The sequence below is a fragment of the Lycium barbarum genome, chromosome 7 (genome assembly GCF_019175385.1).
Source record: "Lycium barbarum isolate Lr01 chromosome 7, ASM1917538v2, whole genome shotgun sequence".
NCBI lineage: Eukaryota > Viridiplantae > Streptophyta > Magnoliopsida > Solanales > Solanaceae > Lycium > Lycium barbarum.
Genome location: NC_083343.1, coordinates 100,743,730 through 100,766,348, shown reverse-complemented (window position 1 = coordinate 100,766,348; position 22,619 = coordinate 100,743,730). Strand labels below are relative to the sequence as shown.

At 36.5% G+C, this 22,619-nt stretch overlaps 1 protein-coding gene across 2 annotated transcripts; it reads left to right on the top strand.

Annotated features, from left to right (window-relative positions):
• Nucleotides 1-11,649: 11,649 nt before the first annotated feature.
• LOC132603643 (signal recognition particle subunit SRP54 2) lies at nucleotides 11,650-19,785 on the top strand. 2 transcript variants are annotated; one of them, XR_009568471.1, is made up of 10 exons: nucleotides 11,650-12,101; nucleotides 14,663-14,762; nucleotides 14,971-15,124; nucleotides 16,569-16,719; nucleotides 16,793-16,941; nucleotides 17,710-17,810; nucleotides 17,964-18,121; nucleotides 19,000-19,114; nucleotides 19,192-19,582; nucleotides 19,726-19,785. XR_009568471.1 is itself a non-coding variant. In XM_060316785.1 (9 exons), the coding sequence occupies exons 1-9, from the start codon at nucleotides 11,871-11,873 to the stop codon at nucleotides 19,524-19,526; spliced, it is 1,494 nt and encodes a 497-aa protein (XP_060172768.1). In that variant the 5' UTR covers nucleotides 11,652-11,870; the 3' UTR covers nucleotides 19,527-19,785. The 2 variants fall into 2 exon arrangements, 1 of the variants encoding a protein (XP_060172768.1); XM_060316785.1 differs by having other exon boundaries at nucleotides 11,652-12,101; nucleotides 19,192-19,785.
• The last annotated feature ends 2,834 nt before the right edge of the window (nucleotides 19,786-22,619 follow it).

Genomic DNA, 22,619 nt, shown 5'->3' with positions numbered 1-22,619 from the left:
TACATTATCACTTTCAAATGCCCTGCAAAGGCACAACACCATTGTTCGCAAAAGCACCGCATTTTAGGCCCGTCCGCCTTTAATAGGACATTATAGGTCCGTCCACCTTTAATTGGATATTTAGGCTTGTCCGCCTTTAATTGGACATTATAGGCTCGTCCGCCTTTAATTGGACATTTAGGCCCGTCCGCCTTTAATAGGACATTATAGGTCCGTCCACCTTTAATTGGATATTTAGGCTTGTCCGCCTTTAATTGGACATTATAGGCTCGTCCGCCTTTAATTGGACATTTAGGCTCGTCCGCCTTTAATTGGACATTTAGGCTAGTCCGCCTTTAATTGGACGTTTTAGGCTAGTCCGCCTTTAATAGGACGTTTAAGGCTGAGCACCGCCTTTTATATGTTGCATGGGATGTGCACCGCCCCTTTGAAATTTCTGCAAAGGCTAAGCGCCGCCTTCTATCTGTCGCATGGTCTTAGCACCGCCCTCTTGATGCTTTTGCATAAAGTCGAGCGCCGCTTTCCATCTCAATTTCATTCTGCTTTGTAACCTGAACTACGCTCGACCCGATTCCCTCAGTGGGATTCGTCGTCTGCGAAAAGCTAAATATCCTTCCGTGCCAGAAACTGGGACAAATTTTAAAGGCGTCATCGCAGCCCAACATCCTCCTGCGCCAAAACTGGGACAAATTTTTTAGGGCATCATCGCAAGCGATATCGAGAAAAATGAAGGAGTATATGGCCAACAGAGTCATCAGGCAAAAGGAAACTTTGGAAAAGGACGCTCTTCACAGTGCGTCACAGTCCCAGTTAGCCAAGACTCAGAAATAGGCGGAGTTTACAAGTCCAGACAAAGTTGGAAGCATAAAGCGTCGAGAACCAAATCTTCAGAGTCAACGCGAACCAAAGCGCTGCATATGCACTAAATACCCTATGAAAGCACTGCATCATTGCTCGCATTGCACCGCACTTGCATGGCTTTATTATTTTCAAATGCCCCTGTGTATGCGCAGCCGCATCGCATCGCACCTGCATTACATTATCACCTTCAAATGCCCTGCAAAGACGCAACATCATTGTTCGCAAAAGCACCGACATTTTAGGCTCGTCCGCCTTTAATTGGACATTTTAGGCTCGTCCGCCTTTAATTGGACATTTTAGGCTCGTCCGCCTTTAATTGGACATTTTAGGCTAGTCCGCCTTTAATTGGACATTTTAGGCTCGTCCGCCTTTAATTGGACATTTTAGGCTCGTCCGCCTTTAATAGGACATTTAAGGCTGTGCACCGCCTTTTATATGATGCATGGGTTGTGCACCACCCTTTGCATCGCTTTCATATATTGCTCGGGCCATGCACCGCCCTTTTAAATCTCTGCATAAGGCTGTGCACCGCCCTTTGCATCGTTTCCATATATTGCCTGTGCCATGCACCGCCCTTTTAAATTTCTGCATAAAGCTGTGCACCGCATTTCATATGATGCATGGGTTGTGCACCGCCCTTTGCATCGCTTTCATATATTGCCTAGGCCATAAACCGCCCTTTCAAACTTCCGCATAAGACTGAGCACCACCTTTAAATTTTATGCATAAAGCCATACACCGCCCTTTGCATCGCTTTCATATATTGCTTGGGCCATGCACCGCCCTTTTAATTTTCTGCATAAAGCCGAGCACCGCCCTTGCATCTCTTTCGTATATCACGTGAGCCATGCACCGCCTTTCTAAATCTCCGCATAAAGACATTGCACCGCACCTGCCTTGTTTTATTATTATTTTGTTGATGCCCTGCATATGCTCGCAGCAGTATTGCACCGCGCTTGCATCGCTGTATTTCAATATTTATTCTTACTGACTATTTTTATCTAGTTTTTAGTTTCGCAGGAGCTTTTAGCGCAACGTGGAACTATTTCTTCGGCAGCGAACTGGGGCAATACGTCGGGAAGGACAAGCAAACTTCTCGACAAGGGTCAAAGATCTACCTCGAACACTCGGCTTCAAATTCAAATTTCCCGTTCACATTCCAGCACAATCAATTTTCAGGGTTCTATCACAATACCCAGTGTCATCATAATTCGACACTGGGACAATATGTTTTTGCGAAGATCGCATCAAATCGTGAGTCGCCAGTCATAGGTGTCATAGTCTTCCCAGAACTACACACGGCCTGATTCTCGTGCAACCCGAGATATGTAGGCGATTCAGAGACCAGAGTTCGGCCGTAATTTTCTTTACCCTTAGTCCTTCATAATCCTCTAGCCGAGACAAAATAGGCTACTAAGTCAACGTCTTTGCCCGAAAATTCTTTCATCATTATCAGGCAAAGAGGGAGAAGTTGTTGACACCCAATTTTGTCCCGCCTCTCCTCCGAAACACCTATTTATACTTCTGGCATGTTAAAAAATAATAATAATAATTAAAAAAAATAAAAAAAAAAAAAAAAAAAAAAAAATATGTTTTTATAATTATTAGTCTTTCATTAACACCCACGTTGTATTATTCCACTGCAGCTATTGTTATTATTATTATTATTATTATCATTATTATCGTTTTTATTATTATTATTAATTATCACTATTATCCTTAAAATATTATTATTACTAATTCTCATTATTATTATTATTGTCATTTATTTATTATTATTATTATTATTATTATTATTATTAATTACTAATCATTATTATCATCGTTATTTTTTATTATTAATTATTATCATTGTTTTATCAATAATTGATTTATTATTATTATTATCATCATTATTTCTCTTATTATTATCATCATTATTATATTATTATTACCCCTATTATTGTTATTATTATTAATTCATTATCATTTTGTTATTTGCAATAATTGTTATTTATCGTTTATTATTAATTACTATCATCTTTATTAGCTTTATTAATTATTATCATCAATATTTGTTGTTTACTATTATTATTTTTATCACCATTTATCATCAACGTTATCATTATTACCATTATCATTATTGTTATTAACAGTATCACTACCGCTATTTATTTGCTGTTATTATTTAGTATTATTGAAACTTGCATTTTCTCGACGTTTCTACCAACTTCCGCACACACATCGCATTTATTTCGCACATTTCTTATGATAGCGTTTTGTTATTAAATATTATAGCACGGTCACTTGCGACATCATATAATTTTTACCCGGGTCTTTTTATAATTAAGTATTTCCGTATTAGATGATATTCTGGCACCTTTAGTACACCGTTAATCAAAATGTGTCTCTTATTCAAATTTAGAAGCCAAACTATTTCTTGCACTCGGTCCGTATTTTGACTTACCGGACCCCAAATCAAAGTCCAATTAACTCCTAATATTTTTTGGACTAGACCATATTTTTTATCTCAATTTTAGACCAGTCCACGTTTAAATTCACTAGTCCATCTTTTAATACCCAGTCTAAAATTTGACCCGGTCCACAAATGGACCGGGTCCGATCCATTTTTTTCGTCCAAATAAGGGAAACCCTTTTTAGGGTTTCCCCTTCATCTCCTCATTTCCACCGCCGCACCCCCTCTTTCCCATTCCCTCTTCTTCTCCTCCTTTCCCTCTCCTCCGCCGCTCCCACTTCCCCTTTTTCCTCCTTCTTCTCCGCTCCCCACTCACCCTTGTCCCCCACTCTTCTCTCTCTCCCGCTCCTCATTCCCTTTTCCAAGCAAAAACCTATAAAAGGAAAGGGGGGAACGAAGGAGAGGAGGAGGAACGGGAACGAAAAAAAACGGGGATTTTCTGAGGGACGGGAACAAAGAAACTAAGTTCTCACTGCACAAACCCCCTTGAAAAATTTGAGTCTTTTAGTCTGAAAAAGTTCCATAGAAACAAAAGCCTTCGTTTTTGTCGCTAAAATCCCCCAAGCAAAAATTTCAATTTTATCAATCTCTTTTATGTCTGTGAATTGAGTTTTGAAGTGTTTGAGTGTGTATCGAAGGCTTCGCACTCACTTCGCTGCACCCGAAGAAGGTCAGTAAACACCCCTTTTATCTATTTAGCAGTGGATTAAGCGTTCTTCTGTTCGGGTTATTTGTTTTGTGTGCTTCACGTGCTTTGTTGGTTCACTGCTAGGTCAGTCTAATAGTTGACAGTGTCAAAAGATGTTATTCCAATTCTGCGTAGATTAGACTTGTGTAAATTCTACATATGAATTAGTTAATTAGTGTAGTGTTAATGTGTGTTAACATTAGTTCCGTCTTAAGTTGACACATCAATGTTAGCAAGTAGCGGCTGAATTCAATTAGCCCATATGTGAACCTCCTCCCTTTAGTTATTTTATTTTTCTGTTTGATTTTTTTGCGAGCTAATACTAGTAGTGCGAGCATGATTATGGTGTATTTAGATATTCGTTTTGATAGTTAAGTTAAGTTAAGTTAGTATGCTTACACTTGTGTTGTTTAGTTAAAACTATTGCTGAGCATCCATTTAGATAACTTTGTCTATTGGTAGTGGCTTTAATATGATAAATAAGGATTTAGTTGCGTTTATTAGCTAATTCCCTGATTTGATAATTGCTTAAGCATGCTCAAATGTGCATCAGTTGTTTGGTTGTGATTATTTAAGCCATGTCTAATTATGAGTAGGTATAGTGGGTGCTTTTGCTAATTGAAATTTTGATTCTTAATAATCTAGCATGTGAGTGAGTGTTCACTGGTTATTTTGGTAAATCAGTATTGAATTATTGCAGTTTGGGGTTCAATTTGCTGATCTGATACAAATGTTAACTTAGTTTAATAACAATATGTGTTTCATGTGCTGACTCAGTCATGTCGTTAGTAGTATGTTGAACAGTTTAGTTGGATGTCCTATTTTATTATGTGAAAAGGTCCACTGAATTACCTGTAGGGGTCATTTGGTCTGCTGTTTGACATTCAGAAGTGTTAAGTGAGCCCCAATGTAATCTACGCTGTTAGTTTGACCCCCCTACTGTCTGATTAACTGAAATAAGTTTACTCATATGTTTCATTTAGTTTTAATCTTGATGCTGGCATGTGTCTGCATTGTCTGAAATCACCTTAGTTTAAGTCTACACACGTTTATGGCTTAGTTGACTGAGTGATGCCATTAATAATCTCTAGCTGAATATAGTATCCCCAGCCTGAAACAGTAATCCCTATGCTGATTCATAGGCTGGAAATGGGGAGGTTTGGTGTAGCATGAGTTACTTGTTTCATTCAATTCTCAACATGATAGGATAATAGGACAGATGGTCCCTGATTAAGTCTGAATGAAGTAAAAAATAAGAATCTAAATTCAATTATAGTCATGGAAATGAAATCATAACTTTGAGTAGATAAGGTCCTATTCACTCTGCTGCACAAACAGGTCATATGAGAGCACATTTCAGCCCCTTTTGTTTTCCTCTTGAATCGAATTGTTGCTTGCTTGTCCTGCATCCTGCCCACTGCCTTCATTTTGAGTGGAATACTCAACTTCTATGATGCATAATGAAGACTCTCTGCATGATAACTAACATACTTAATCCATGTTAATCTTAAGAGTTTCGTGTAGTTTGCCTAAGGCCAAATGTCTGTTTAGGTGGTATTCTTTACATCTGAGCATGTCTTTTCCTTTCCTATGAATATTAGTGTTTTATCTTGATTTTCCCCTGTGGATTGGAAATGCATTGTTTTCCCTTTTTGAAATTTGATGTAAACCCATAAAATGTTAAGTATCCTATTTGCCTGTTAGCCCCTTTTATGGGGAAACTCATGCTTGCTTTGATTCCTTGTAGTCATCATAAGACTGCAAATAAGTAATAAACTATCTAGTGTATATATCCATCTGTCAAATGACTTTTTGAAGCCTTATTCTGAACTGTTGTCTATCCATAGTCAGTTTGGCGTTGTCAAATTGCTCATTGTCATACCTTTGCGATCCTGCTGTATCTTTCCATATACCTGTTATATATAAAACTTGTATATTCAGTATAAACATGGAATGCCACTTGTAAGGGGCTCAGAATTGCAAACCTCTATACTGTAAAATCCTAGATTTGGGCCTATCGCTTTACGAGCTGGTATTTTGGGACTGCTTCTCTCATTTTCTGTCTTTTTTTTTTTTTGGCCTGTGTTCAATTAGTTTACACTCCCCTTAATGCAGTACGTACACTTAGCACAGATACAGGAATACATGACTTATGCATGTTTGCATTTTATTACTTAAATCCCTTTAGTAATTTGTTCAGTAAGTTTCTTTTTTTACATCTGTTCTGAGTTCACGTTTCGTATGTTTAATCGCATTCGTCGATTATATACTAATCTTTTTTTCTTTTATTTTATGCATGATCATCGCATACGAGTCCGAGGGACTCGTTCTTCTCCCGCATTCGGAGTTGGCCTAAAAGCCCCCCAACGAAATCTTTCCGAGTCATTCCCTATCAATCCTGGCCGCAGCAAAAAATAGAAAACAGAATTTATTGGGCCGAAGCCCAATAGCAAACCGATCCGCAGCAGCCTTTTAAAATGGGCTGAACCCATTCCAACAGCAGCATGACTAACGGTCTGAAAATGGACTGAGCCCATTTAACATCATTTGCTCCTCTATTTTATTTTTTATGCCTTAATCTTGTATTGCACAATTAATGCTTTATTTTGTTTGTTTGTTTTTTTTAGATAAAATGAACCTTAGCAAGATTAGTAGGTTTTAGTTTTAGTAATGGGTAGTTAGTTTAAGGAATATTAACAATTAATCCCATAAGTTTCATTTTCTGCTTTTTTTATATTAAAGTTATTTATGGTATCTATAATATTTACTTCTAGAATAATTGATAGCATAAATTCATATTTTTGAGTTAAAGGAATCATATTTCACTCTCATTATCTTAATTTCAAAATATCACTAATATGCAAATATAAATTCCAGTATGTTTTATAAATCACTCTCCAAGTTTTGAATTAATCACACGTATTTTAGCTAAGTTAATAAGAGTCAATAAAAAGAGAAAGAAAATTCACTCCCCTTGCATCCTATTTATAAAAAAAAAAAAAAGTCTAGATTTTTACATTGCCATATTCATATCACATGATTTTATTCAAAGTTTAAATGTGCTAAGTCCTTTCTTAAAAGTTATCACTTATATGCAACATTTATAGTTTATTTTAAATATCATTTGAGGTCTCTTTTTGTGCAAATTATCCTACAGGTCTTGTTTTAAATAACATTTTTGTTTAAAGCTTTAGCATATTTCTTAAGTCTTATTTTAAGCAACATTCTTATATTTTCCTTAAAAACCTTAGCAACATTTCCTAACCTTTTTTTTTTTTTTAAAAAATTTAAAGCACCTTATTTAGCATTAATTCATTAACCTAAGTTTGGCCGGATAACCGTAGTTAACGGATTCTAAAGGATGCCTAACTCCTTCCCTTTGGAATAATATAGAACCCTTACCTAAAATCACACTGGTTAAGCAGACTATTAACGGAGGTTTAATTAGATTTACCTTAGTTAATGTCTAGGTGTCCTAATTCACCGTTAAAATTAATTAGGTGGCGACTCCTTAAAACAAAACAATAAAGGAATCTCCAATATGTTGTACTCCGCTTCAACTCCCGGTTAAAATGGGGTATAACAGTAGGTATCTCATATGTTGCAACAACTTACTCATATGTTGCAACAGGTATATCATATGTTGCAACAATTCCTCCATTGTTGTAACATATTCACGATATTGATCATATTAAATTCCTTTGCTTATACTGAATAACATTGAATTCATTTATTTATCACTAAATATGGTTGAATTAAGTACTTCACATCAAAACACTCTAATGATCACTCGATTTAGGAAAATTACAATAGAATTGCCCATCTAATCCATGAAATTACATGAAATTACTATCTAATCCATTAAGGATGTTAGTAGATATATATATTCATAACTAAATACCATTTATTTCCTTTGTTTAACACTAAATATGGGTGAATCAAGTAGTTAGCATCAAATCACTCTAATGATCACTCGATTTAGTGCATATTGACTTAGTAGATCATCTTTTCTGACTCAAAATACATCAAATTGATTAAGTATTATACATTGATCACTAAATATCATTGATTTCCTTTGTTTATTGCTAAATATGGGTGAATCAAGTAGTTCACATCAATTCACTCTAATGATCACTCGATTTAGTGCATATTGACTTAGTAGATCATCTTTCCTGACTCAAAATACATCAAATTGATCAAGTATTATACATTCATCACTAAATATCGTTGATTTCCTTTGTTTATCACTAAATATGGGTGAAGCAAGTAGTTCACATTAATTCACTCTAATGATCACTCGATTTAGTGCATACTGACTTAGTAGATCATCTTTCCTGACTCAAAATACATCAAATTGATTAAGTATTATACATTCATCACTAAATATCGTTGATTTCCTTTGTTTATCACTAAATATGGGTGAATCAAATAGTTCACAGTGCATACTGACTTAGTAGATCATATTTCCTGACTCAAAATACCGTCAAATTGATTAATTATTATATATTGATCACTACATATCGCTGATTTCATTTGTTTATCACTAAATATGGGTGAATCAAATAGTTCACATCAATTCACTCTAATGATCATTGGATTTAGTGCATACTGACTTAGTAGATCATCTTTCCTGACTCAAAATACCATCAAATTGATTAAGTATTATATATTGATCACTACATATCGTTGATTTCCTTTGTTTATCACTAAATACCATTGATTCCCTTTGTTGATCACTAAATATGGGTGAATCAAGTAGTATTTGTTGCAACAACTGTAATATTATTGCAGTAAGCGTAGTATCTGTTGCAACTAGGGGTGGGCGTTCGGTTCTTCGGTTCGGTTTTATCAAACTTCGGTTTGGCTTCGATTTTTTTAAGGTGGACACCGAACACCGAACCGAAACTAGTTCGGTTCGGTTCTTTCGGTTTCGGCTTTTTGAAGTTTGGTTCGATTCGGTTTCGATTTTTTCAATTCAGTTTTTTATATGATATTAGAAGCGATTCCATTTACACTAATTCATATTCTCAAAAGTAACAAAACATAAAACTAATAAATTAAAATCAAAATCAAACAAACAGGATACACAAGAACAGAAAATCATAACCATAATATAGGATTACTAGGTGTTATATACATACAGTAAGAATAATTAAGAAAACACATAAACGACATACATTAATCCTAAAGACACATCCTAGTCACCTTTATTTGTTAAGGATATTTGATTTTCTCAACTGAAGTGGAAAATTAGGGATACAAAAGCAAAAGAGAGCTTATTACAATTAGGTTTTTTTTTGGCTTAAACTTAATGGGTCTGAACTATTTTAATTTTTTTGGGTAATTTATAAATTTCGGTTTAAATTTCTGTTCTTCGGTTCGGTTTCATCAAAGTTCGGTTAGGCTATTTCGGTTTCGATTTTTTGAAGTTGAACACCAAACACCGAACCAAACTAGTTCGGTTCGGTTTTTTTGGTTTCGATTTTGGTTTCTTGAAGTTCGGTTCGGTTCGGTCCGGTTTTTCGATTTTCGGTATTTATGCCCAGCTCTAGTTGCAACAACTGTAGTATCTATTGCAGCAAGTGACATAGTTGTTGAACATGTCCTTACTCTTGTTGGATAAACACAACAAATTACCCCGTTTCTGCAACAAGTCACTCCACTTGTTGGGAAAACCCCAACATGTAACTTAGTTGCTGCAACAAGGCCTGTCAGTTGTTCCAACAGATTGTTTACTTGCTAAAAATCTTTTAGCAGTTGGATAAAACCAACAAGATACTAGTTGCTGCAACAAATCCTGTTACTTGTTGGATAAAACATAACAAGTTACAGAGCTGTTGCAACAGATTCATTACTTGTGGGAAACTGTTCAGCAATTTATTAAGAAGAATACATACATTTGTGATTGAACACGATTAACATATCATATAAACCAAGTTCACAAACACCAAGAATAGAAATTACCATTCTAAAAAAGAACAAATAACATTAAAATGTCATAAAGTTCTAACAAATAACTATTATTACAACACAGTGCAATTAACAACTATGGAGCATTTCAGCTTGGACATGTTATTTTTTGTGCCAACTGTTTTGCATAAGGAGCATTTGTTTTTCCTCGTTCGCAATGATTCCCCGCTTCCACACCTCCTCTTTGTCTGCCTTCTTCCGGGTTTGCTAGGATCAACATATGGAGGAGGTATCTCTCTTTCTAATTCAAAACTTCTTTTCAAGATTTTTTTTGGGTGGTGGGGTGGTGCAAAAAACAAAAAATATTTTTTTTTGGGGTGGGTGGGTGGGTGGAGTAAGAAACCAAAGAAAAAGAATTTCCTTTAAATGTTTTTTTGCGGGACGGGGGGGGGGGGGGGGGGGGGGGAGGGGGAGGGGAGGGGGTGGTGCAAAAAACCAAAAACAAAAACTTTTCAAAACTCTTTTTAAAAAATAAAATTATTTTTTTTGAGAGGTAGGGGGTTCCGGGGGGGGGGGGGGGGAGGGCGAGGGGATGGGGTGGTGCAAAAAACCAAAAATAAAAACTTTTCAAATTTTTTTTGGGAGGGTGGCACATAAAAACAAAAAAAAAAAACTTTTAAAAATCTTTTTTAAAAAAACATTTTTTTTGGTTGGGGGGTGGGGGCGTGGAGGTGGTGCAAAAAACCAAAAACAAAAACTTTTCAAAACTCTTTTTAAAAAATAAAATTAATTTTTTTGAGAGGTAGGGGGTTCCGGGGGGGGGGGGAGGGGGAGGGGGTGGGGTGGTGCAAAAAACCAAAAATAAAAACTTTTCATTTTTTTTTTGGGAGGGTGGCACATAAAAACAAAAAAAAAACTTTAAAAATCTTTTTAAAAAAACATTTTTTTTGGTTGGGGGGTGGGGGCGTGGAGGTGGTGCAAAAAACCAAAAACAAAAACTTTTCACAACTCTTTTTTAAAAAAAATAATAATTTTTTTTTGGGAGGGCGGGGGGTGGTGCAAAAAAAAAAATTCAAAATCTTTTTTAAAAAAACATTTTATTTTGTGGGGGGTGGGGGGCAAGGGCGGGGGGCGACATTGGGGGATGGGGGCAGGGAGGGGGGCGGAGGCGGGGGGCAAAGTGTTGAAAATAAAACTGAGGGTCAAAGTGTCAAAAACGAAATTGTTGGGCAAAAACAAAAAATAAAAACTTTTTAATTTTTTGTTTTAAATAAAATTAAATTTTTTTGGGAGGGCGGGGGGTGGTGCAAAAAAAAAAAAAACACTTTTCAAAATCTTTTTAAAAAAACATTTGTTTTTGGTGGGGGAGAGGGGCAAGGGCAGGGGGTGGCGTGGGGGGCTGGGGGCAGGGAGGGGGTGGGGGCGGGAGGTAAAATGTTAAAAATAAAACTTGAGGCCAAACGGAAGGTAAAAATAAAGACGAGGGTCAAAGTGTCAAAAATAAAGATGAGGGTCAAAGTGTCAAAAATAAAATTGTTAGGCAAGCTCAAAATCCGTTAGTCACTAATAAAAAATCATCACCTCTACCCAATAATTAAAATTTAAGTCACCTCCCCTTAATTTTAAAACTTAAAGGTCACCTATAATTAAATGACCCTAGTTTCTTTCTTAAATTCTTAAAAAATAGTTCTAGAATCAGTGTTACTTTAGGAATCCAAAAAGAAAAATTGGTTGTGTGAGAGACTATTTTATTCAAAATACCAGCCTAAACGGAGCAGAAATAAGTTGTAACGGGTCGGGTTTTATTTTCCTCTCCACCCTGCATTTGTTGTACCTCAGCAAAGATTATCCTCCCCATCATAATTCCCCCTTCCATCCCTCAACCCCCTAAAATCATCCCTTAATTCTCACCTTAACCCCAATTAATTGATCTCCTTTTCCAATTGTTGATTCAAGATGGTGTTAGCACAATTAGGGGGGAGCATATCACGTGCTCTCCAGCAGATGAGCAATGCTACAATCATTGATGAGAAAGTCTTGAACGAATGTCTTAATGAAATCACGCGTGCCCTTCTTCAAGCTGATGTTCAGTTTAAACTTGTCCGTGATATGACAACTAATATTAAGAAAATTGTTAATCTTGATGATCTTGCTGCTGGTCATAACAAGCGTAGGATCATCCAACAGGTCAAAATTTACTTTTAGCTTCATTTTTGGATTTCTTTTGTTGTCCCAATTTATGTGATACAGTTCAGATTTCGAGAGGCTAACAAGAAAATTATTGACCGCGATTTATTTGTATGCCCTTTAAATATTTTGGTTTGTTACTCCCTCCGTCTCAAATTATATGTCGTGATTCTCTTTTAAACGCCATGAGGGGTTTTAACTATTTTACCCTTTATTGTTATTTGAACAATCATAACATCACCCCATAATTGAGGTTTTTGTAGTCTTCAAGAATTGGAAAAAACTAATTAATTTTGTCATGAACTTCTAAAAACGACCCGAGACAACTTTTTTAAGAAAGACGGAGGGAGTAATTTTTGTGACTTTAGTACTTTTTATGCAGTTTTTAAATATGTAAATTATTTTTCAAAAATCTTCAAAGATTTTATGTCCGAATTTATGGTCAAAATAAAGAAGTTTGACTCTCGAAATTTGAATCGTATCAAATAAATTGGGACATAGGGAGTATTTCATATTGCTTGTTTTAAATTGTTGGTATACTTCTATGTGATTTTTCTATCCAAAAAATAAAACCTTGCGTAATATATACTCCCTTTGTCCCAATTTATGTGATGTGTTTGACTGGGGACGGAGTTTAAGAAATAACGAAGACTTTTGAAATTTGTGATGTAAAAACAAGCCATAGAGAAATGTGTAGCTATAAATCATTTCATTAGGGTAAAATGGGAGGTATGAAGTTAAATTGTTACTAAATATAAAAAGATATCATTCTTTTTGGGACAGACTAAAATGGAAAGAATGTCACATAAATTGGGATGAAGGGAGTATCTAAAAGGTGGAAACGCAAATATTAGCCTTGAACATTTAGAGTGGCACACAAGTTTTAACTATACGATTAGCCATGTAATAGTAATGTTAGTAAATAGCATCTGTTATAGGGTTCTTCTAAATTTCAATATTTAGCTGTAATAATAAGAAATTATGAAATGTTGGTTTATAATGAAAAGGAAGGAAGGAAGAACACATAGTTCTATGTCGTCTTTGTTTAAATACAAATATCAGCATTTGTTATATTTAGTTTTAAGCTTGTAGTTGAAATTGAGTTAGTAAAATGTTGAGATGGACAGTTTAAGGACTTTGCATTTACTTGTCTTCGAAGGAGGCTACGGAGGCAAAATCACTAGGTGATTCTTCCTATCTGTCCAAACCTTGGTAGGCAGAGTTACCCGGTACTTGTGTTGGTGGGAGGTAGCAGGTACCTCGTGGAATTAGTTGAGGTGCTTGCAAGCTGGCCCAAACACCATAATTATTTAAAAAAAAAAAAGTCATGTTATGTTGCTTGGGAAGAACTAGTACACGTGCGTGATGGTCCTTCTGTCCTAAATTTTATTATCCTCTTTCCATTTTTTAGATGTCCAAATATTTGATGCCATTTCACTTTTATACAATTTCCACAACTATCAAGAAGTCAAATTCATTAAGTAATTCAAATTGCTGATGTTTTCTTGATCTTTTTTTTGGGTAATCAAGATTAACTTTTATTACCAATTATAGAAACTACAGCCCAACAAAATTAAACGGACTAGTACTGACTGAACACTGGACATGAAGCCCCAGAATATGATCCATCCTCTCCTCACCATCTCGTCACATATGCACTATCTACCTGCTTGCCTAGCTTGGATAAAAATTGAAGTTCTTTAGATACAGTCAGTTTAGGAATACTACTGGTTCCATAAAAAACATCTGGATAATCTGCCTGGTGATAGCCATTTTGAGTCCTCCTCTTGTTCTGACAAAACTCTATAGTTCCTCTCCTGCCACAAGTAATATACTGCAGCAGCCATCGCCATTCTGAAAATTCATGCACTGCTGTTTTTGCCTCTACACTAGGTGATTTTTCCCATCTGTCAAGCCTTGGTGGACAGAGTTACACAGCAGGTGCCTCATGTAATTAGTTGAGGTGCCTGCAAGTTGGCCCAGACGCCAGAGTTATGAAAAAGAACTCATGTTATGTTGCCTGGAAAAACTTGTACGCATGCATGATGGTCCTTCCATCCTAAATTATATGATGCTCTTTCCATTTTTGAGACGTTAAAATATTTGATGCCTTTTCATTTTATACAATGCCCACAACTATCAAAAATCAAATTTATTAAGTAATTCAAATTGTTGATGTTTTTGTTTATCAAACTGACTATTGATCCAATACTTTAATATTTTTCTTCCACCATCACTAAAGTAATATAAACCAAATCAACATCTTAAACTCTGTGTCAAAAACCATCATATAAAATTGAATATATAGAGTAACATTTATCTGGGTTTGCAAGGCTCTCCTGCCGCTGTTCGATTCTTTTTCATCCTTTGGGTGAGAAGTATCATATTTGAAATCTCTTATGTAGATTTTTGTTTCTTTTTCTTCCTTTTTGTTACTCATTTTTCCCAGTTGGAATTTTCTTAATATGTTGTTCAGAGTTATTAGGTGAAAGGATCATTTATGCCTTTATTTTCTTATCATATTCTTTTATTGACTTAAGGCAATTTTCTCTCATGTATAGGCGGTCTTTAATGAGCTCTGCAAAATATTGGATCCTGGGAAGCCTTCTTTTACACCGAAAAAAGGGAAACCCAGTGTTGTCATGTTTGTTGGTTTGCAAGGTGGGTTGATACAACTTTCAACTTTTAAGTGATATCATATCAAATGATACCTCAGAAATTTAGTGACTACCACATGACCAGGAGTTAGCTTTCTGAGTGGCAATAGGAATTCGCCTGAATACATAAGCCGAATCCCCTGCTATTTTTCTCTTTCTTATTTTTCACTGCTTAAGATGGACATCCTTATTTATAATATAACTTATCGCAGGGTCTGGAAAAACAACAACATGTACAAAGTATGCATATTACCACCAGAAAAAAGGTTGGAAACCAGCTTTAGTGTGTGCTGATACATTCAGAGCTGGTGCTTTCGATCAATTGAAGCAGAATGCCACAAAAGCCAAGATACCCTTTTATGGAAGGTACCTCTTCAATCTATTAGTGTTACTTCTCTTTGCACTCTTATAAGCTTGAGAGGCTACAAAAGGTTGATCGTGAATGTTGTCCATCGTACTTTCTGAAGGCGTTTTACATAATAGTTAGTTAATTGTTCTACATACTGGTTAGTTAATTGTTCTACATATTGGTTAGTTGATTTAATTGATAAATAATGTCATAGGCATAGGATTGCATATTTATTCCGATTCACTTTTTATTTTCAATTTGGACAGAAGTCCTTAAGCTACCTGCTTTTAGGGGGAGTCTTTAAGCTAGTCTGCTCAAGAGCTCTCACTACTAAGAAACCAGTGATCTCACTCTCTCTCTCTCCTGAAATGGAAATGGACATTTTTTTTAACTTGTTTTTCCTAATTGCTTCAACCCTCGTGAAAAAGAAAAAGAAGAAAATCCTCATCTGCTTTTGAATGGATTGAGAAGTTTGCTGTTATTGTGTTTTGCATACTATGAATTAGTATGCTATAGACTCATTCGTGGGTAAGGTTTATGCAAGGCGGAGCCCTCATGTTGAAAAAAGATAATAACGTCAAAGAGGATAAGGAGATCTGATACAGCTGGCAGATTTTATTTGCATTAAAATGGGCAGTAGTTTAGTTTCACTAGAATTCTCATAAATAGGCAGTAGTTTAGTTTTACTAGAATTCGTAGCTGAATAGATTCTCTATGTTAGTAGATTCCTAGATTTTCTTAATATCTTGTAATAGGGTTCTCTACTTAAAGACGCAGATGAAATAAAAGAAGGGAGGAAAATTTCTATCAAAAAACAAGAGGTCTGGGACTCTCTCTAACGAGTCCTAAGGTTATAGGCTCCCTTCTAACGAGCTTATTTGTTTCCTTTAGCAAAATAGGTCGTTCACGGAATAAAAACAAGGGAAAGGATCCGTTAAGCGCAGACTTTTCAGTGAATCGCCCTGTGACAAGATCCATATCGCATAGCCGTAACATAGTAACTAATCAATTAGGTTATGTAAAGAAATGGGTCATGGGCCTAACTCAACCCCAAAAGCTAGCTTATGAGGGGAGGGCTGCCCAAGTTCATGTAAGGAGACCACCCATCTCATTAACCACCGATGAGGGACTTTTTTTTTTTTTTTTTTCATTCTTCAACACTCACGCCCAGGGCTGGACATCTGAAGCGTGGGCAATTTAATTTGGGGGCCCAACATTGGGTGAGATGGGTCCTGCTCTAATATCATGTAAAGAAATGGATCATGGGCTTAACTCAACCCCAAAAGCTAGCTTATGAGGGGAGGACTGCTCAATTTCTTATAAGTAGATCACCCATCTCATTAACCACCAATGAGGGACTTTTTTTTCATTCTTCAATAGGTTATGTTGAACTACATTTTCTGTTCTAAGCAAAACTATAGGTAATGTTGTATTTTGATTTAATGAATGTTTCTGCAACAGCTACACGGAGTCAGACCCTGTAAAAATAGCAGTTGATGGTGTTGAAACATTTAAGAAGGAAAATTGTGATCTAATAATTGTTGATACCAGTGGGCGCCACAAACAAGAAGCGGCTCTTTTTGAAGAGATGCGACAAGTTGCTGAAGCAACGGTATGTTTTACTATGCTCCACGTGGATGGTTAGGTTGAATAAGAAATGCTAATCTTCCTATTTGGTTTTCCAGAAACCAGATCTTGTGATATTTGTTATGGATAGCAGTATTGGTCAAGCTGCCTTTGATCAAGCTCAAGCATTTAAGCAAAGTGTTGCAGTTGGAGCTGTGATTGTCACTAAGATGGATGGCCATGCAAAAGGAGGTGGTGCCCTCAGTGCGTAAGTTTCCTTGCTTCTGTTGTCGCACTTATAAAGTATGCCTTCTATTGCACTTTTGTGCAACTAGATAAAATAGAGATTATTACAGTCCAATACCTTTCGGTGATCTAATTTACAAAATAGCCAACAAATGTATAATTAAACATAAATATACATAACCAGTGTATAGGTTTTGTATAGCTTGGCTAACACCCGTAATTAACTTTGGACGACGGGCCAAAAATGAAAAAGTCCAATAAAATATGCCTTGGAGCACGTCTGGGAAACTCCAAGGATTACAACTTTTGCCATGTCAGTTGCAGTCTTTTAATTTTAGTTGTTCTTTTGCTAGGTAAAATCTCTTTCTATAACCTCGTCCAGTTACATAATTGCTCATCTAAGCTATAGAACATGTCCCTGTTGAAAATTATTTTTCTTTATCTGACAAGTTTGATAAGTTGATGCAAATGAGTAATGCAAATTGTATTTGTGGTGGTGGTGGGGGAATAGATGCTGTTTAAGAATTGAAATTTCAAGGTTTCGAATGGCCTAAAGCCACAACTTCTGCTGATTCCTATCTAGGATAAATACATTTTTCTGAAGCCTTGATTAACCCAAAAATTCTACTACCCTGTTCAGCTATGTTCTTCTTTTGCTTACAAGCACTTCTTTTTCGTATTTTCAGTTTTTAACTTGGAACTAATTTCACTAAATAGTTTTATGCAATGAAATTTATAACCTAATTTTGGGAGTGGAGAAGATTTATTTATCTGTTTCTCTTCTATGCAGAGTTGCTGCGACAAAAAGTCCCGTAATTTTTATCGGAACTGGTGAACACATGGATGAGTTTGAAGTTTTCGATGTTAAACCATTTGTCAGCCGTCTTTTAGGTTTGCATCACTTTTGTCTTCCTTCCCTCTGCTTGGATACATTTACATCTCTACTGCTATTTGATTTTTTTTTTTTTTTTTTGGGTCCTGAACCATCTCTACTTATTTGAGGTATTAGATGTTGCTGATGTCTATTGTCTCACTGTCCACCAGGCATGGGTGACTGGTCTGGGTTCATGGACAAGATACAAGAAGTTGTCCCGATGGACCAACAGCCTGAGCTGCTTCAGAAGCTGTCGGAAGGACATTTTACCTTGAGGATAATGTATGAGCAATTTCAAAACATACTTAAAATGGGTCCAATTGGCCAGGTTTGCTACTTGCTTGCTTTTAAATTTTCTAATTCTGAAACTCTCTTTTTGGGTGGTTTTGGGTGTCAACTTCCTTCACATTCGGGTTGGAAAAGTTTCATCAGTATCCAATTTATTTGGAAAGAACTAATTTAAATATAGGGTGTGTTTGGTATGAAGGAAAATGTTTTGCATGGAAAATATTTTTTGGATAAGAAGTGGTTTTCTTACTTACCCTTGTGGTCCGGCCCTTCGCGGGACCCCCTGCATAGCGGGAGCTTAGTGCACCGGGCTGCCCTTTAAGTGGTTTTCTTACATATTTTCTAGCGTTTGGTTAGTAGGCAAAAGAATATTGTCCCAGGAGCATTTATACGTAATCTAGGAAAACACTATAGGGGTGGGGTGGGGAGTGGAGGGTTTGGGGGTGGCATGGTCCCCCTACACTCAGTAGGGAAGTCATTTTCCTCATTTGTAAGGAACTTGTTTTCCGAAATAATTTGACCAACCAAACATGGGAAAATTGGAAAACATTTTCCTAAAAAAGGTTTTCCTCCAATACTAAACACGCCTGTAGTCTACTGCAGGTGCTTATGCCATTATATTATGTTCATAATTCTTGCAGTATATGTCTCTTAGGTTTGTTTGCTATTTTATTGTTCCCATTCTAATAAACCATGGCTAATGATAAAATAACTTTGAGAAAGCTCCCGATCTAGTTCCTTGACTATAATTGAAGGGAATTGTCAACCCTAACTCTTTTGCTCAACCAACACCCATTCCCTTCCCAGTCTTTGGCTTCCTGCCTCCCCTTCAAAATTCATAGCTGCAATGCTTCATAACCCTGCTAGAAGTTGACTTGATATCATCTTACACGTTGTTGATGTTTCTATGTGGTGTAGGTCTTCTCGATGCTTCCGGGATTCAGTGCAGAGTTGATGCCGCAAGGTCGTGAAAAGGAAAGCCAGGCAAAAATTAAACGATACATGACAATGATGGATTCAATGACTAATGAAGGCAAGTGATCTAATACTGTGACTTCTACGCATTAGTTGGTTTTAGAATTTAGTTTGAAACTTTTAATATGATTGCAGAATTGGATAGTTCGAACCCAAAGCTTATGACGGACTCGCGAATAATGCGGATAGCTAGGGGGTCTGGGCGGCAAGTGCATGAGGTGATGGAAATGATGGAGGAATACAAAAGACTGGCGAAGATATGGAGTAAGATGAAGGGGCTTAAGATTCCAAAGAAAGGACAGATGAGTGCCTTGTCTCAAAACATGAATGCACAGCACATGAGTAAAGTCTTGCCTCCTCAGATGTTGAAACAAATAGGCGGCATGGGTGGTTTGCAGAACTTGATGAAGCAAATGGGTTCGGCCAAGGACATGATGGGTATGTTTGGTGGTGGTGGCGGGGACAAGTAACATGAAACCACGATTAACAAGTTAAATTCGAAGCTGGCAAATATCTTTTTTAACTGGTAAAACATCTTAACCTCGGAATTTCCTCTTTCCCTTTGTATTATTGGCCATAGATTTTGGAAGTTTGGGAAACAAATCATGTCAATAGAAGGATTTGTTGTGATTCCTGTAGCTTCATGATTTTGTTGCTGTATTTTTGTAGCGGGATGTTTCACAGGTACAAATTGTTGAGTAGCATTATAGATGTCAATCTTTTCTCTCAGCATGCTTCTACCTACAGTGTTTCTCAACTCTTCAAATAGTCTCAGGATCTCCGTTGGAGTTTCTTCTTTGTTTTCCTCTGATGTATGAGTGGTACAGAGTGCATAAATGACGGTTCTGTTTCCTTAAGATAGCATAATGGCATTGTTTTGCAAACATCAGAAAGACCATTTCTTGAATCTCAGTTGTCCTTGAAGATCTTTCATCAAGCTCTGAGTAGCACCACCAACTGGTATTGTGGGATTGTTGTGATCCGAACCTGTCAATAGAGAGCGCTTTATCGGACTTACAATATGCTAATCAGATTTAGCTGGTCTAGTAGGCTTCTGATACTGCATGGTTAGACAAGAAAATCAATAGGAGTTTCCACATATTATGCCAGGAGCTGAGCCTGTTTATATACCCAGTGTGAGAAATTGACTTGTTACAAGCTGTCTTCATGCTATTAAACGATGAACAACTGCAAACTTCTCTTCTGCCTTTTTCTTCTGACTAAGGCCTCATTTGTTTTCATTAAGATTAATACGTCTGAATCTGAATGATTAAGATGTTGTCTCTAAATCTGAACACTGAATGATTAAGACTGTTTGTTTTTCAATATCTGAATGTGTATAATGTATTTATTTAAACATAATAAATATACAATTCAAATTAAAAAATAACTAAATAGTAGAAAATATATAGTACAAATTTAATAAACTAAAATATTATTTGATTAAAAAAAATGAAACATTTATTTTCACTAGTAATGCTGGAGATGTTTTGTAGTCGTGGTAGGTGGTGATGGGGGTGGAGGGGTGAGTGGGTGGTGGATGTTTGGGGTGGGAGGTAGCGGGGGTGGGTTGGCAGGGAGTGGGAGGTGGGGGTAGGTGGTGTGGGGTAGGGGTAGGGGGTGGGGGTGGGATTGGGGTTCGTGGTGGGGTGGGGTGGTGGGGAGTGGGGGGTTGGAGTGGAGGGTCGGTGGGTGGTGAGGTGGGGTGGAGGTGGATGGGTGGGGTTGGAGTGGAGAGTGGGTGGGAATGGGGTTGAGGTGGAGGGTTGGGATTGGAGCTGGTGATAAAAAAGTTCCATACAAACATATCTCTTAATGATATTAAGACTTGGTTCAAGATCTTAATAATTAAGACTTATTTAGATTCATTAAGTGCTTAGATCTTAATGCAAATAAATGCACTTAATGACTTAAGATCTGAACCATTTAGATTCAGACCTCCAATAAGTGCAAACAAATGAGGCCTAAATTAGTAGAGTCAAATCTGATTATATCTACAACTGACATTAGTCCTAAATAGCAGATGAGGGAAATTATGAAGGGTAAACGAAGACCCCGTTAATAAAATAACAAGTCTTTACACACTGACACACACGTATGTAGAAAAATGACAAGATCCCATTGTAAGTAAATAAAGGAAGGGTCTACTTGTGTTTCCACGGGGAAGTGTGGTGCCTGAATATTTTTTAATTTAAATGGTAGAATTACGAATTCTAATAACCTAGAAGTTGCTGCTGTCTATTCTGTTTCTCTCCTTTTTTTTTTTACAAACCTATTATTATTAGTGTAAACTGTAAAGAAAAGAAAAAAGGAAAAAAAAAACACACACACACACGAAAGACCCATTATTGTGTAAATACAATATGATAAGTTTATTGGCAGGTATGGACTACGGCAGATGATAGTGAATGATAACAAACCTAGACCATCTAAAAAGTATCCTTTTTTAACTTTTGTATAGCAATTGAGGATTGATTGAACACCTAAGAAATGGCACGCAAAGCAGATGTTTAATTCCAACGAACCCCCTAATAGTTAAATGTGAAAGTATTGACTGATAGTGGCATTATCGTGTGGAATTATTCCTTAGGCTGTTTTAAGCATCAAAATTCCAATAAAGAAAAAAGAGATATATACTGGTATGATGTTAGCATAATAAAATGACTCGGCAAGCAATATATGATTTGACAAAGTTGTAGACATCACGCAAGACTACCTAAATTTGTGCCTAAAAGTTGCTTATATTCTTCTCAAGAAATTAAACTTGTTCTTCTTCCAAGCGTCATCTCAACTGGCTCCTCTTTCTTTTACTCAATATTCTTTCTTTTTCTTCTCCACGTTTAAATTTCAGCGGTACAAAAAATTTAGGTGATTTCTTTCCATCGGTCCAAACTTAGGTGGCTAGAGTAATCTGGTACCGTTGTTGGTGGGAGGTGACAGGTACCTGTAAAATTAGTTGAGGTGTGCACAAGTCGGTCCGACCACCACAGAATAGTTACCAAAAAAACATATTTCCTTTTCTTTCTTCTTCACAGCCAAATAGCTCACATACTTTGGGGTCAATGTTACAGGGGCAATTTGCAGGATTGCCCTTCGCTGGGGGTGGTCTTTAATTTTCGCCTCTCAAAATGGTGGTTTTTAAATTTTGCCCTTCAGGTAAAAATTCTTTGCCCATCATTAAGGCAAAATTTGGGCCTTAAAGGTAGAATTTTGCCTTGTGATTTTTTTTACTGAGTTGGGGTTCGAACCCACAACCTCAGAGTATTAGGCGAAAGACAAAACTTAAAGACCGCCAATTTGAAGGGCAAAAATTAAAGACCACCTAAATGAAGGGTAATCCGCGCAAAAAAAAAAAAAAAAAAAAAAATCACGGATAAGCATGTAACTTTTGAGTTTTACGCCAAAGCCATAAAACTAATTTTTTCAATAGAAAATAATTCAAAGCTCCATATATATAACGTCAAAACAAAACTAATTTCAGTCCCAAAAACACAAGTGGGCTGCCACTTCGAAAATTCACCTTACAGAATATATATATATATATATATATATATATATATATA